This window comes from Ranitomeya variabilis, chromosome 2 (genome assembly GCF_051348905.1).
Source record: "Ranitomeya variabilis isolate aRanVar5 chromosome 2, aRanVar5.hap1, whole genome shotgun sequence".
Taxonomy (NCBI): Eukaryota; Metazoa; Chordata; class Amphibia; order Anura; family Dendrobatidae; genus Ranitomeya; species Ranitomeya variabilis.
Window position 1 is genome coordinate 814,115,235 of NC_135233.1, and position 17,693 is coordinate 814,132,927.

A 17,693-nucleotide genomic window follows, 5' to 3' on the forward strand; every position below is an offset into this window, starting at 1 on the left:
CACACTTAAATGTTTCACATCACCAAATTTAAATATTAGACAAAGATAACACTGGTAAACACAAAATGCGGTTTTTAGATTAAGGTCTTTATTATTAAAGGAAAATAAATCCAAACCTACAGGGCGCTGTAAAAAAAGTGAATACCCCCCAATCCTAATGACTGGTTGGGCCACCCACTGGTTGAGTCTTTTACAACTCTCTAGAGGAATTTTAGTCCAATCCTATTTGCACAATTCTTATAATTTTGCCATATTGGAGGATTTCCAAGCATGAACAGCCTTTTTTAAGATCATGCTACAGCATCTCAATAGGACTAAGGTGAGCAACTTGACTAGGCCACTCTAAAGTCTTTATTTAGTTTTTCTTAAGCCATTCAGAGATGGACTTGTTGGATCATTGTCTTGTTGCATAACCCAAGTGCGCTTCAACTTGAGGTCCCGAACAGATGGCCGGAGATTCTCCTTCAGGATGTTTCGATACACAGCTGAAATCATGGTTCCGTTTACCACAGCAAGTCTTCTTACTGAAGCAGCAAAATAGCCCCAAACCATCATAGTACCACCATCACATTTTACGGTTTGTATGATGTTCCTTGTCTGAAATGCTGTGTTACTTCTACGCCAAATATAATGGGACATACACATTCCAAAATGTTCAGTTTTGTCTCATCAGTCCACAGAGTATTCTCCCCAAATTCTTGGGGATCAGCAAGATGTTTTCTTGCAAAATTAGACAAGCCTTCATGTTCTTATTGCTCAGCAAAGGTTTTCGTTTTTGAACTTGGCTATGCAAGCCATTTTTGGCCAGTCTCTCTCTTATGCTGGAGTCATGAACAAAATGACCTTAACTTAGGCGAGTGAAGCCTGCAGTTCTTTGGCTGCTGTTGTGGGGTCTTTTGTGACCTCTTGGACGAGTCGTCACTGCGCTCGTGGCAATTTTGGCCAGCAAGCCACTTCTGAGAATGTTCACCACTGTTCCATGTTTTTGTCATGTGTGGATAAGGGCTCTAACTGTGGTCTGCTGGAGTCCCAAAGCTTGAGAAATGACTTTATAACCTTTTCCAGAATGATAGATCTCAATTACTTTGTTTCTGACTTGTTACAAAATTTCTTTGATTCGCAGCATGATGTCTAGCTTTTTTGGAACTTTTGGTCTACTTTCCTTTGTTAAACAGGTTCTATTTAAGTGATTTCTTGATTGAGAACAGAGTGTGGCAGTAATCAGTCCTGGGTGTGAATTCAGCTTACCAAAGATATGATAAACGACAGTTAATTTATATTTTTAAAGGAAGGGGGGAAAGTCACTTTTTCACTCAGGGCACTGTAGGTTTGGATTTCTTTTTCCCGTAATAATATTGACCTTCATTTAAAAACTGCATTGCTTTTACTTGTGTTACCTTTGTCTAATATTTGGTGATCTGAAACATTTAAGTGTGACAGACATGCAAAAGAATAAGAAATCGGGAAGGGGGCAAAAACGTTTTCACACCTCATGCGATCTATATTATTAATTAGTATACTATATACATTATGTCTATCAGGGTTAGGTGATGTTTATACACACTCACCTTATGTGACATATGTTGTCCATCTACATGTTATATTAATCTACTGTATGTACTTGCTTTTTGACTAATCTTTATTGTTAGTTCCATATCATCATTGAACACAATTTGTCTTTATTGCTACTGTTTTGCATATTCAGCATTAAACACTAAGCCTTTTTACCATTTTTTGTTATTGGTTAACCATGTGATTGTTTGATAGGGTAGAGTTAAACATTATCGTGGGGTAATGCCATTTGGCTTTTTAAGTGTTGTTAATGTTGTCTTTGGTTTCATGTACAATAAACATTAATTATTGTAGGTGATCCTATTTGCATACTACTGTTTGATTTTCATGGGAGACCCACAATTAAATATTAAATTACATTTCTCATTTCTCTGTTGGATTGTGTAAAACAGCAATTTATCAATTGGAATCAATATATAAATAATGGTCCCAAATAAGTGGAGAAACTCAATTTCTTAGCATCACCAACACTACGAATCTATACACCTCTCTGCGAGTGTTGCAAGGGAGAGACTAGAAAACCCAAACACACCCAAAGAGGCACGGTGCTCTGGTGAGAGCTCTTCCCCTTCATTTCAATGATCAATTGGGTCTTAGGATCTGAACTTCCACCAATGAAAACGTCTCACTATGGCGTGTTAGAAAACAGTAAAATCTAAATTAAGCACACTTAATAAAAATGATTAAACATGTTTATAACAACCATGACATTTAAAGGGAATCTGTCAGCAGGTTTTTGCTAATTAATCTTAATAAAAGTATAAGCAGAGAGCCTGATACCAGGGATGTGTCAGCTGCTCAGCAGCTTGCTGTAGTTTCAATACAGCCAGAGTTTTATCAGCAGATTATTACTGCAGGACTAGGTGTCACATGCCAGCCAGTCAAGATAATTTGCATAACCCGCCCCGACCACTGATTGGCATCTTGCTGTGTGCACTGTACATTGTCAGTAACCTGCCAATCAGAGGTGTGGCATACAGGGCTTAACACTGAAAGCCCTAAGCAGAGAAAACAGGGAATTTATCCAAACTGCACCAAGCAGTTCAGTAAATCACACATCACTGGAAACAGGATCTCTGCCTCTACATTATGCTGCGCTCAGACTCCATAGCAAAAAAAAAAACTACTGACATATTCCCTATAAAAAAAAAAAATGGTAAAAGTAAATGATTTCCTCACCTCTGATAAATGCTCCAGTGACCCAGATACAGGGTAAGCCTTGATGACAAATTTCGCTACCGAGGGCATATTAAGAAATCCCTTCCAGATGTAGGTTAAACGTGCTAAAAAAGTAGATTCATCTTCAGCTGTGTCCGTAATATTAAATGACTCATTGCTGTAAAATGATTGCAATAAACAAAGGAAAAAAAATTATACAAATTTTTGTTTGTAAATGTTTTTAAATGCACATCAATAACACATACAAGTAAATTATGTAATAATGCTTTAACATAGGAGTCAGACAACAACAAAAACTGTTGGAGCCAGTTATCACTCAAGGTGGCAATTATCATTATGAAAGAAGTGAAGTATAAGGGCATGTGCAAAAAGCTCTGTATAACCCTGTGCAAGCTGTCAATCAGCGGTGTCGTTATACACAGATCAGCAATCAGAGAAGTGGTAGATCCACAGAAAATAACACACTGATTTACTCAAAACTGCAGCAAGCAGCCCAGTAAGTTATACACTGCTCAAAAAAATAAAGGGAACACTAAAATCCCACACCCTAGATATCACTGAGTGAAATATTCCAGTTGTAAATCTTTATTCATTACATAGTGGAATGTGTTGAGAACAATAAAACCTAAAAATCACAACTAATATCCCACGGAGGTCTGGAGTTGGAATGATGCTCAAAATTAAAGTGCAAAATGAAGTTACAGGCTGAACCAACTTCAGTGGAAATGCCTAGACAAGGAAATGATGCTCAGAAGGGTGTGTGGCCTCCACGTGCCTGTATGTCCTCCCTACTGTACAACGCCTGTGCATGCTTCTGATGAGGTGGCGGATGGTCTCCTGAAGGATCTCCTCCCAGACCTGGACTAATGCATCTGCCAACTCCTGGACAGTCTGTGGTGCAACGTGACGTTGGTGGATGGTGCGAGACATGATGTCCCAGAAGTGTTTAGTCGGATTCAGGTCTGGGGAACGGGCGGACCAGTCCATAGCTTCGATGCCTTCATCTTGCACATCTTGCAGGAGCTGCTGACACACTCCAGCCACATGAGGTCTGGCATTGTCCTGCATTAGGAGGAACCCAGGGCCAACCGCACCAGTGTATGGTCTCACAAGGGGTCTGAGGATCTCATCTGGTACCTAATGGCAGTCAGGCTACCTCTGGAGAGCACATGCAGGGCTGTGCTGCTCTCCAAAGAAATGCCACCCCACACCATTACTGACCCACTGCCAAACCGGTAATGCTGAAGCATGTTGCAGGCAGCAGATCACTCTCCACGGAGTCTCCAGACTCTGTCACATGTGCTAAGTGTGAACCTGCTTTCATCTGTGAAGTGCACAGGGCACCAATGGCGAATTTGCCAATCCTGGTGTTCTGTGGCAAATGCCAAGCATCCTGCATGGTGTTGGGCTGCGAGCACAACCCCCATATGTGGACGTCGGGCACTAAGACCATCCTCATGGAGTCGGTTTCTAACCGTTTGTGCAGACACACGCACATTTGTGGCCTGCTGGAGGTAATTTTGCAGTGATCTGGCAGTGCTCCTCCTGTTCCTCCTTGCACAAAGGCTGAGGTAGCGGTCCTGCTGCTGGGTTGCTGAATTCCAACGGCCCCCTCCATGTCTCCTGGTGTACTGGCCTGTCTCCTGGTAGCGCCTCCAGCCTCTGGACACTACGCTGACAGACACTAAACTAACAGACACAGCAAACCTTCTTGCCACAGCTCGCATTGATGTGCTATCCTGGATGAGCTGCACTACCTGAGCCGCTTGTGTGGGTTGTAGAGTCCATCTCATGCTACCATGAGTGTGAAAGCACAACCAACATTCAAAAGTGACCAAAACATCAGCCAGAAAGCATTGGTGCCGAGATGTGGTCTGTGGTCCCCACCTGCAGAACCAATGCTTTATTGAGTGTGTCTTGATAATTGCCAATAATTTCCATCTGTTGTCTATTCCATTTGCACAACAGCATGTGAAATTGATTGTCCAACAGTGTTGCTTCCTAAGGGTACCGTCACACAGTGGCACTTTTGTCGCTACGACGGTACGATCCGTGACGTTCCAGCGATATCCATACGATATCGCAGTGTCTGACACGCAGCAGCGATCAGGGACCCTGCTGAGAATCGTACGTCGTAGCAGATCGTTTGGAACTTTCTTTCGTCGCTTGATCACCCGCTGACATCACTGGATCATTGTGTGTGACAGCGATCCAGCGATGCGTTCGCTTGTAACCAGGGTAAACATCGGGTTACTAAGCGCAGGGCCGCGCTTAGTAACCCGATGTTTACCCTGGTTACCAGCGTAAACGTAAAAAAAACAAACAGTACATACTCACAATTCCGGTGTCTGTCCTCCGGCGTCTCAGCTTCTCTGCACTGTGAGCGCCTGCCGGCCGGAAAGCGAGCACGGCGGTGACGTCACCGCTCTGCTTTCCGGCTATGGTGCTTACACAGTGCAGAGAAGCAGAACGCCGGGGGACAGACACCGGAATGTAAGTATGTAGTGTTTGTTTTTTTTACGTTTACGCTGGTAACCAGGGTAAACATCGGGTTACTAAGCGCGGCCCTGCGCTTAGTAACCCGATGTTTACCCTGGTTACCCGGGGACTTCGGCATCGCTCCAGCGCCGTGATTGCAAAGTGTGACCGCAGTCTACGACGCTGGAGCGATAATCATACGACGCTGCGACGTCACGGATCGTGCCGTCGTAGCGATGAAAATGGCACTGTGTGACGGTACCCTTAGAGGACAGTTTGATTTCACAGAAGTTTGATTTACTTGGAGTTGTATTCTGTTGTTTAAGTGTTCCCTTTATTTTTTTTTAGCTAAAATCAGGGTCTTTACCCCAACATCATGCTGCTCTCATATGGGATAGCAAGAACCTGGTGACATAATCCCTTTAAAGAGATTATCCAGTACCCTTACTCATTATATTCGCTTTTCGTCCAGAGGCAGCACACGAAATGTGAAACTGGTTGTAGAGTAACTGCGTGATCTTCAGTGTTCCCGTAATTTGGTAATACATGGTAATTGCTTTCTTGTTTGTCCAACATAGGCAATCTTTATATGATTATCTCTCATACAACTTCACTACTGCTTTGCACTGTATATACATACATACACACAGCTTGAGAAAGGCTCAGTGTGAGACGAAGCGTCCCCATGCCACGTGGGTCTGAATATCCACCTTTTCACTTGCTATGTGTATGGAGTGCTGCTTCCTTTTCCTTTTCTATGGACATTTAGCAAGTATTGGTTGAACTGCTGGGGAGGTCTGGGCACCCGATAATATAGTGTTGTGCTTATCCATTTTTTTTATAATATATATACCGGTATATTGATTGGGCTGCCTCCTTTCTTTATTTCATGCTTTTGTAGCGTCAATTTTTATATATATACTATTTACATCTCACTTTTATTCTGAATGATTTTGGATCACATTTATACAGGTCATTGACTTTATGTCTTACACCGTATTCTGCATTTTTTGCATACTGGGTATATATATATTAACCCCTTCACCCCCAAGGGTGGTTTGCACGTTAATGACCGGGCCAATTTTTACAATTCTGACCACTGTCCCTTTATGAGGCTATAACTCTGGAACGCTTTGACGGATCTTGGCGATTCTGACATTGTTTTCTCGTGATATATTGTACTTCATGTTAGTGGTAAAATTTATTCGATATAACTTGCGTTTATTTGTGAAAAAAATGGAAATTTGGCGAAAATTTTGAAAATTTTGCAATTTTCCAACTTTGAATTTTTATGCCCTTAAATCACAGACATATGTCACGCAAAATACTTAATAAGTAACATTTCCCACATGTCTACTTTACATCAGTACAATTTTGGAACCAAATTTTTTTTTTGTGACGGAGTTATAAGGGTTAAAAGTTGACCAGCAATTTCTCATTTTTACAACACCATTTTTTTTTAGGGACCACATCTCATTTGAAGTCATTTTGAGGGGTCTATATGATAGAAAATACTCAAGTGTGACACCATTCTAAAAACTGCACCCCTCAAGGTGCTCAAAACCACATTCAAGAAGTTTATTAACCCTTCAGGTGTTTCACAGGAATTTTTGGAATGTTTAAATAAAAATGAACATTTAACTTTTTTTCACACAAAATTTATTTCAGCTCCAATTTGTTTTATTTTACCAAGGGTAACAGGAGAAAATGGACCCCCACAGTTGTTGTACAATTTGTCCTGAGTACGCTGATACCCCATATGTGGGGGTAAACCACTGTTTGGGCGTATGGCAGAGCTCGGAAGGAAAGGAGCGCCATTTGACTTTTCAATGCAAAATTGACTGGAATTGAGATGGGACGCCATGTTGCGTTTGGAGAGCCCCTGATGTGCCTAAACACTGAAACCCCCTACAAGTGACACCATTTTGGAAAGTAGACCCCCTAAGGAACTTATCTTGATGTGTGGTGAGCACTTTGACCCACCAAGTGCTTCACAGAAGTTTATAATGCAGAGCCGTAAAAATAAAAAATCATATTTTTTCACAAAAATGATCTTTTCGCCCCCAATTTTTTATTTTCCCAAGGGTAAGAGAAGAAATTGGACCCCAAAAAATGTTGTGCAATTTGTCCTGAGTACGATGATACCCCATATGTGGGTGTAAACCATTGTTTGGGCGCATGGCAGAGCTTGGAAGGGAAGGAGCGCCATTTGACTTTTCAATGCAAAATTGACTGGAATTGAGATGGGACGCCATGTTGCGTTTGGAGAGCCCCTGATGTGCCTAAACACTGAAACCCCCTACAAGTGACACCATTTTGGAAAGTAGACCCCCTAAGGAACTTATCTTGATGTGTGGTGAGCACTTTGACCCACCAAGTGCTTCACAGAAGTTTATAATGCAGAGCCGTAAAAATAAAAAATCATATTTTTTCACAAAAATGATCTTTTTGCCCCCAATTTTTTATTTTCCCAAGGGTAAGAGAAGAAATTGGACCCAAAAAAATGTTGGCCAATTTGTCCTGAGTACGCTGATACCCCATATGTGGGTGTAAACCATTGTTTGGGCGCATGGCAGAGCTTGGAAGGGAAGGAGCGCCATTTGACTTTTCAATGCAAAATTGACTGGAATTGAGATGGGACGCCATGTTGCGTTTGGAGAGCCCCTGATGTGCCTAAACATTGAAACTCCCTACAAGTGACACCATTTTGGAAAGTAGACCCCCTAAGGATCTTATCTAGATGTGTTTTGAGAGCTTTGAACCCCCAAGTGTTTCACTACAGATTATAACGCAGAGCCGTGAAAATAATTTTTATTTTTTTTCTCAAAAATGATTTTTTAGCACCCAGCTTTGTATTTTTACAAGGGTAACAGAATAAATTGGACCCCAAAATTTGTTTTCCAATTTGTCCTGAGTACGCTGATACCCCATATGTGGGGGGGAACCACTGTTTGGGCGCATGACAGAGCTCGGAAGGGAAGGAGCGCCATTTGGAATGCAGACAAATGGATTGGTCAGCAGCCGTCACGTTGCATTTGCAGAGCCCCTGATGTACCCAAACAGTACAAACCCCCCACAAGTGACCCCATATTGGAAACTAGACCTCCCAAGGAACTTATCTAGATGTGTTTTGAGAACTTTGAACCCCCAAGTGTTTCACTAAAGTTTATAGCGCAAAGCCGTGAAAATAAAAATTCTTTTTTTTTTTCACAAAAATGATTTTTTAGCCCCCAGTTTTGTATTTTCACAAGGGTAACAGGATAAATTAGACCCCAAAAGTTGTTGTCCAATTTGTCCTGAGTACGCTGATACCCCATATGTGGGGGGGAACCACTGTTTGGGTGCATGACAGAGCTCGGAAGGGAAGGAGCGCCATTTGGAATGCAGACTTAAATGGATTGGTCAGCAGCCGTCACGTTGCATTTGCAGAGCCCCTGATGTACCCAAACAGTACAAACCCCCCACAAGTGACCCCATATTGGAAACTAGACCTCCCAAGGAACTTATCTAGATGTGTTGTGAGAACTTTGAACCCCCAAGTGTTTCACTACAGTTTATAACGCAGAGCCGTGAAAATAAAACATCTTTTTTTTTCCCACAAAAATGATTTTTAGCCCCCCAAATTTTTATTTTCCTAAGGATAACAAGAGAACTTGGACCCCAGAAGTTGTTGTTCAATTTGTCCCGAGTACGCTGATAATACATATGTTGGGGTAAACCCCTTTTTGGGCGCACGGGAGAGCTCGGAAGGGAAGGAGCACTGTTTTACTTTTTCAACGCAGAATTGGCTGGAATTGAGATTGGACGCCATGTCGCGCTTGGAGAGCCCCTGATGTGCCTGGACAGTGGAAACTCCCCAATTCTACCTGAAACCCTAACCCAAACACACCCCTAACCCTAATCCCAACGGTAACCCTAACCACACCCCTAGCCCTGACACACCCATAATTCTAATCCCAACCCTAATCCAAACGTAAATGTAATCCAAACCCTAACCCTAACTTTACCTCCAACCCTAGCCCTAACCCTAACCCTACCCCTAACCCTAACCGTGACTGAAATACGTGGCACTGAAATACGTGGCACTGAAATACGTGGCACTGAAATACGTGGCACTGAAATACGTGGCACTGAAATACGTGGCACTGAAATACGTGGCACTGAAATACGTGGCACTGAAATACGTGGCACTGAAATACGTGGCACTGAAATACGTGATACGTGGCACTTAAATACGTGGCACTGAAACACGTGGCACTGAAATATGTGATACGTGGCACTGAAATACGTGGCACTGAAATACGTGATACGTGGCACTTAAATACGTGGCACTGAAACACGTGGCACTGAAATACGTGATACGTGGCACTGAAATACGTGGCACTGAAATACGTGGCACTGAAATACGTGGCACTGAAATACGTGGCACTGAAATACGTGGCACTGAAATACGTGGCACTGAAATACGTGGCACTGAAATATGTGATACGTGGCACTGAAATACGTGGCACTGAAATACGTGGCACTGAAATACGTGGCACTGAAATATGTGATACGTGGCACTTAAATACGTGGCACTGAAATACGTGGCACTGAAATACGTGGCACTGAAATACGTGGCACTGAAATACGTGGCACTGAAATACGTGGCACTGAAATACGTGGTACTAAAATATGTGGCACTGAAATACGTGATACGTGGCACTGAAATATGTGGCACTGAAACACGTGGCACTGAAATACGTGATACGTGGCACTGAAATACGTGGCACTGAAATACGTGGCACTGAAATACGTGGCACTGAAATACGTGGCACTATGACTGTCAGAAAATATTCATTAAACGGTTAGGGGTGAGGTTAGGGGTAGAGTTAGGGTTAGGGTTTGGATCCCTTTATCACCTTGATGGTGGTGGGTGGCTTTTCAGTGTGTTTTCTGTTTTTTTCGATAAAAATGCATGCGTTTTTAACGCAAACAAACGCATGTGCTTAAAAACGCAAGAAAATACTGCAGGTTGTATTTCTGAAAATGAACGCATGCAGAAAAAAACCGCATGCGTTTGAAAACGCGACCAAACGCGTACAAAAAAAACGCATGCGTTTTCAATGTTAAATATAGGGACAAAACGCATGCGTTTTTTTGTGCAAAAAACGCTGCAGACAAAAACGCAAGTGTGAAACCAGCGACGCTTTTTATAGCAAAAAAGTTTTTGCGTCTCCACATTTTGAGACCTATAATTTTTCCACATTTTGCTCCACAGAGTCATGTGAGGTCTTGTTTTTTGCGGGACGAGTTGACGTTTTTATTGGTAACATTTTCGGACACGTGACCGTTTTTGATCGCTTTTTATTCCGATTTTTGTGAGGCAGAATGACCAAAAACCTGCTATTCATGAATTTCTTTTGGGAGAGGCGTTTATACCGTTCCGCGTTTGGTAAAATTGATAAAGCAGTTTTATTCGTCGGGTCAGTACGATTACAGCGATATCTCATTTATATCATTTTTTTATGTTTTGGCGCTTTTATACGATAAAAACTAAAATATAGAAAAAATAATTATTTTGGTATCGCTTTATTCTCAGGACTATAACTTTTTTATTTTTTTGCTGATGATGCTGTATGGCGGCTTATTTTTTGCGGGACAAGATGACGTTTTCAGCGGTACCATGGATATTTATATCAGTCTTTTTGATCGTGTGTTATTCCACTTTTTGTTCGGCGGTATGGTAATAAAGCGTTGTTTTTTGCCTCGTTTTTTTTTTTTTTTCTTACGGTGTTTACTGAAGGGGTTAACTAGTGGGGCAGTTTTATAGGTTGGGTCGTTACGAACGCGGCGATACTAAATATGTGTACTTTTATTGTTTTGTTTTTTTTATTTAGATAAAGAAATGTATTTATGGGAATAATATATTTTTTTTTATTATTATTTATTTAGGAATTTTTTTTTATTTTTTTTTACACATGTGGAAAAAATTTTTTTTTACTTTTTTACTTTGTCCCAGGGGGGGACATCACAGATCATTGATCTGGCAGTGTGCACAGCACTCTGCCAGATCGACGATCTGCTGTGCAGGGCTGCAGGCTTACCAAGCGTCTGCCCTGAGCAGACACTCGGTAAGCCACCTCCCTCCCTGCAGGACCCGGATGCCGCGGCCATCTTGGATCCGGGACCTGCGGCGAGGAGGGAGGTAGGAGACCCTCAGAGCAACGCGATCACATCGCGTTGCTCCGGGGGTCTCAGGGAAGCCCGCAGGGAGCCCCCTCCCTGCGCGATGCTTCCCTATACCGCCGGTACACTGCGATCATGTTTGATCGCGGTGTGCCGGGGGTTAATGTGCCGGGGGCGGTCCGTGACCGCTCCTGGCACATAGTGCCGGATGTCAGCTGCGATATGCAGCTGACACCCGGCCGCGATCGGCCGCGCTCCCCCCGTGAGCGCCGCTGATCGGTGATGACGTACTATCCCGTCGGCGGTCATACGGGCCCACCCCACCTCGACGGGATAGTACGTCAGATGTCAGAAAGGGGTTAAATTGGTACAATAAAAAACTTTTCAGGTGTAGAACTTCTTTGATCACTGAGCAGGTTTGGAGGCACAACACATTTATGGTAGAAATAAATACACGATACATAATTAGAATTACAACAACTTCCTTACTATTATCACAAACCCAGCACACAAAGACCTCATTGCAATTGCAGTCTAATCAGCATTGATCTGTGACACCTCCTTTCATTATAATTAGTCTGATTACACTGCCTTAATTAAGCCAATCATAGCCTCTCTCAGGTGATGGTGTGTGGGCGCCTGTACCCAAGAACAATGGTCAGTCACGGAAAGCCCTTGACAAGCTGTAGGTGTCCCTTCTCCTGAAGCAAAGTACTACATAATTCAGGTACAGACTGCCATGTCTCAATGCACATGCTAGGGTATTCCGTCAATCATTCTAAAGCTTCTTTACCCCCCCATCAGGAGCAGCGACACCCTGCTCTCATTTCATAGGATTCCTGTGCCTGGAAAAGGGGACGACTGGAAATAAGAAAGAAGTCAAATCTAGATGAAAACAAAGTCCCACGTGACACCTTCTGGTAAGCACTCATAGAAGCTACACACATAATGACAGTATATTACAAAAGGTATAGTTAGTTATAAGATAAAAAAGTGAAAAAAGTAGTGCAAAAAAATAGATTTAAAGCCAGCACCCTTAGTTGTTCCCCGGCTAAGGGTGTGAAAATGGAACACGTATACAGAAAATTAACTCATATGTTCTCTGCAGGATTTTACAAAACTATTTAGGAAAAATGCTGTAGACTGACACTTTTGTGGCGTAAGAGCTTGGCTGAGTTGGTCCCAAAGTGGTGTAAAAGCTAGGAAAAGTTAAAATTTTTGCGCAAAGCGGAGTGGTGCAATAAAACTGGGACTTTTAGTGTTTTCATGCCATTTTGCATCAGCTCTGCCAAAATGGGCAGAGCTGTGAAGGAGCTCGGGTCAGTGTCACGCCTGCCCGCCCAATTCATGAAAAGTAGCTGTGTTTTATTTTAAGCCAAAAATGCTATTCAAGTCACTGAATATCTGGAACGGCGCACGGTGGCGCTGTATTAAGTGGCATGCAGCTCTTAATAAATTCAGCGCCTCTTCCACTCCATCCAGACTGGCACAGTGCGAGAATGTTCTACGTCAGTCTTGATGAATCGGCCCCATTGTCTCTTGCGTACGTGCAATTCAATCAAGGGTTCACTGATCACAATTCATTTTTTTTCTGACCTTTAATATTTGTTTGCAACTACCTACAGAAACACACACATTTCCTGTTTTTTGGGGGCATCTCATTATCTTTGGAGGCCAAGAGACTTAAAGTAAATTTTTTCTACTTCTTGAGGCCCAGATGAGACAATAGTAACACTATACACATAAGTAAGGGTATAATTACACTTGCAACCCTTAACGATCGGCAATTGTTAATAGCCTAGGCCAATATTCTTCCATGGTTAAAGAACGATCATTACAAGAAATGTTCTGCATGCATAGAATATCGCTGTTCTCGGTAGCACAATATCCTGTCACAGGACAACGTCCTGCCAAGATTGAGGATTGTTAAGCATGCTTAAAAATCTTTTCATCACACAAGCCCGCATTTTGCTTGTTTGTTGGGAGATCGTCAGCTGATCTAGGTAGGCCTGTAATCAGGAAACAAGCAGTACTACAGGTGTAAATGCAACCTTAGGCATTGTATGCAAATTGAGTAAACCTAGAAGATTGGGCACCAATTTCTTCAGCGGATGGCTTTGCTTCATTAAATACAAATGATTCCGCTTCACACTTTAAGGACCTGTTCAGGGTGGTGCTTACACATGAAGTGTTCATATAATACGTAGACAAGTAGAAAAGAAATGGAGCCCTGACCCGGTCCTTCTTGTTGAATTTCTTTAATCCATATTGAATGGTATGAACATATCAATCAGGTTCATTTCTTTTCTTCTTGTCTAAGTATTGTATGCAAATTGCCTGCCAGGTCTTTAGAGAGGATAAGTACTCCGTCTTCCTTCAGACATCAGTATTTTTCATGCTCACAAAAAAAAAATGGTACTGGTGTTATTAGTGTTTTGAATCCATGTGTCACAGAGTTGTCTTTGTCTTCGTACAATTTGAACATGAAGTGGAAGTCTGGACTTCAGCTGATCTCTGACTTCCTCCTCTTAATGTTCAATTAGTATGAAGGTGGGGACAGTGACGCCAGCACTGATTGGGCGCCGGGCACAGGTGACATAACAACCGCATGAGAATCGGGACCGCGAGTGCCGACACCACTAAAACCGCACCGACACATTAGGCGAGTATAAGTCTTTTTATTTATCGGGGCCAAACATTTAGATCAAGAAGTGGTTATCCTAGTAGAGGACAACCCATTTAATACGAAGAAGACAAAAAGGTGGAATTGCCTGTTGGTACAAGTCCCCACAAGTATCACTACCATGTCACAGCTTCGTCAGAGGTGATCTGTCTGATGTCAGGTCAGGGTTATATGTACTAAAGTCATAAAAGATGACATTTAATTGGTAAAGGGGGTCGGAACTACCTGAGCATGGTGTTACCATGCATAAGAGATAGGAAGCAGGAAGGACTCCACAGAGCATGCATGGAGCAGTATAGTCAGAAATGGGTTTGTGTTCTACAGAGAAGGTATGTCAGTAGGTCAAGTGTCAGAGAGGAAACATGTCACTAGGTCGAAGAGTAGATTGCAAAGATCAACGGCTTAAGTTAAGTATAGTGAAACACTGACAGCACACGGTCCCATCCGTGTGCTCTATGTGTTTTACATGGACCTCTTGACTTGTATTGGCACTTTTTATCTGTGCTGGGAAAACAACAGACGTGTTGCCATGAGTATAGCATGGACAAAGTGTCCCTGAAAAATCACGGACATGTGAACAGCTCTATAGACAATAATGGGTACGTGTTGTACCACATCTGAATGATGCCTTACAGATACATTTCTATCAACTCTCATTCAATGCAGCTCCCATAAAGCAGAGATGAACCTACACTATTAATGCAAATAATGCAGGATGTTTTGTGTGTCTTCAGTATGGTAGCCTCTGTAAAAAAGGTATAGAGAAAATGTTTCAGGGGTGGAAAAAACTACTTTTTTTGGTTTACTCTGCCACAGTCTTGCATCTAATTAATAAATCAAAAATTATATAAAAAGTCTCAAGGTTATAAAGTAGAAAATTTTGAAAAAATATTAAATTAAAATACAGGTAATTTAATTTACTTGGCATTGTATGATGGCTATTACTTTCACTCTTCACTTCTGATTCTCTGTATAATTCAAATGGTAGTTCATGAATGTATTTTAGAATACCGTATTTTCTGGTGTATAAGACGACTGGGCGTATAAGACGACCCCCAACTTTTCCATATAAAATATGGAATTTGGGATATGCCCGCTGTATAAGACGGGGGTCATCTTATACGCCCAGTCATCTTATACGGCGTGTGGTTCCCAGGGTCTGAAGGAGAGGAGACTCTCCTTCAGGCCCTGGGATCCATATTCATGTTAAAAATAAAGAATAAAAATAAAAAATATGGATATACTCACCCCTCCGAGAAGCCTGGCTGTCACGACTGCAAGCGTCTGCCTCCGTTCCTAAGAATTGCAGAGCATGAAGGACCCTCGATGACGTCACGGTCAGGTGACTGGCCTGTGATTGGTCCGTGACCGCTCATGTGACCAGTCACCTGACCGTGACGTCATCGAAGGTCCTTCATGCTCTGCAATTCTTAGGAACGGAGGCAGACGCTTGCAGTCGTGACAGCCAGGCTTCTCGGAGGGGTGAGTATATACATATTTTTTATTTTTATTCTTAATTTTTAACATGAATATGGATCCCAGGGCCTGAAGGAGAGTCTCCTCTCCTTCAGACCCTGGGAACATCCAGGATCGCTCCCTGCACATGCCGTACCTGGCGTATAAGACGACCCCCGACTTTTGGGACAATTTTTAGGGGTTAAAAAGTCGTCTTATACGCCGGAAAATACGGTACATAATTTAGCAGATTCCTCTACAGTCAGGCAACTAATTCTCCTACCATCTGACCTCAAATTCACTTCTGGGCAAGAGCTAAAGAGACTGGTCAACGATTCCCCTGACTTCCAGCTTCCATACGCATTTTCTGAACAAGTCAAGTAAAACTCAGCATGGAGTTTGACAAAACCGATTACGTATAGTATTGTGCCTAGCATCTATTACCAAAAATATAATGCAAGAAAAAAGATGTTTCAGTCACTCACATAAGTTGTGTAACAATGTTAAAAGGGAACCTGTCACCAGAAAGAACGCTGTTAACCTGCAGATTAACCACGTTATGAAGCTGGCGCCTGCATGCAGCCGAATGCAGAGGGGAGAAAATGATCTTTATTCTCTCAGTAGCATTCGGTATTCAGTCATAGCGGTGGCGCGGGTTCAGTCACCCTCTGAGTATACAGAGCGGCTGCTGTAACAGCGCCCCCGGGACTGACTGACAGCCGCAATGTAGAGCAATTGTCAGTCAGGGCCGGGGTGCGGTTAAGCGGACACTCTGTATACTCAGAGCGGTGACTGAACCCGCGACGCCCTTGCCCCTATGACTGAATAAAGATCTTTTTCTCCCCGCCGCATTCGGCTACGTGCAGGTGCTAGACAGCATAAAAATGCTGTTAACCTGCAGATTAACCAAATATCTGCAGATAAACAGCATTATTTCTGGTGACAGGTTCCCTTTAAATCACATGAAACAAGTTACCTGGCTGATGAGAAGCACGTGTCTTTCGGGGAGTCCAGTTTTTCTGTTTCTAAGATGTCTATATCCAGAGAAGCAGGTGCTGTTGAAGGAACTTCAGCTGCATTATCAACTTCAGCATCTGAGTGCTTACGGGAGACACTGGTGGCCAACTTCACTTTCTTTGGTGACAGATCTTCAGCAGGTGGGGCCATACGGCCTACAAAATAAGAAAAAATATATTTCATTGCAATTAAAATGTGTATACTCAATTAACAAAGCCATACAACGCGTATGACTGATTCAGCACTAGGTATGCAGAAATCGGGAAGGCAGACCTGGTAATAAATCTATGCCTTTCTCTATGTGTGTATGTTCCACGGTCCCACAGATGCACAACGTCATGGAGCAGCTATAGTATGCAGAGACATTTTAGAACGTCACTGCAGAGAGCAAAGTGGACCACTGAGATGTTTATCATCTATGAGAGGTCTGCAAGTAGTTAATAAGGCTTAAAGTGAATTGAAAAAAAAATATATATAATATGTATAAGATGGCAGCCGGACTGGTCCTTGAGGGGAGATAGGTGTCATCACGGTTATTAGCTGCGGTGATATGAGCTCAGAAGCATGCTCCAGCACATATAGTGCTGAGAGAGTTCTTAGACCATTCCAGGGCCGGGTTTTACGAGCAATCATAAGAGATGAGTGGGGATGACTGCTCACATATCCCTACCCCAGGGGCGTGGTTTGGCAAATACAATGGAAGCCGAGTGTCTCATTCAGGGTCTGGAGCTGGAGATGTGTGTGGTGGTCTGTGCTAAGGCCTAAAGAAGCGGACACTATACTGAGCAGGCGGACCCACTGTATTGTATGGACTTTTTACTTTGTCTTTTCACCTTGTGCCGGAAAAGGCTGTTTTTTGTTTGCTATTCTGAGCAGTTTATGAACGTTAAATACACTTGCCTGGACGTTTCAGCAATACAGCTTCCTGTGCCTACCTCACCCGCAGCCGAGTGAGTACACAAGTACACATCTCTAAGGCTACGTTCACATTAGCGTTGTGCGCCGCAGCGTCGGGCGCTGCAGCGTCGCCGCATGCGTCATGCGCTCCTATATTTAACATGAGGACGCATGGACATGCGTTGTGTTGCGTTTTGTGACACATGCGTCTTTTTGGGTGCACGCGTCAGGGCGCATAGGACGC

General features: G+C 42.8%; 1 protein-coding gene across 3 annotated transcripts in view; it reads right to left on the reverse strand.

The window, feature by feature from the left end:
- The window catches only part of PHF3 (PHD finger protein 3), a 128,514-nt gene that overhangs the window by 16,275 nt on the left and 94,546 nt on the right, over positions 1 to 17,693 (reverse strand). For all 3 annotated transcript variants that reach the window (XM_077289972.1, XM_077289973.1, XM_077289974.1), the window contains exons 12-13: positions 16,512 to 16,707; positions 2,752 to 2,908 (exon numbers count right to left, since the gene is read on the reverse strand). In XM_077289972.1, the coding sequence (XP_077146087.1) occupies positions 2,752 to 2,908; positions 16,512 to 16,707 (353 nt within the window). The remainder of the gene's footprint in view (positions 1 to 2,751; positions 2,909 to 16,511; positions 16,708 to 17,693) is intronic.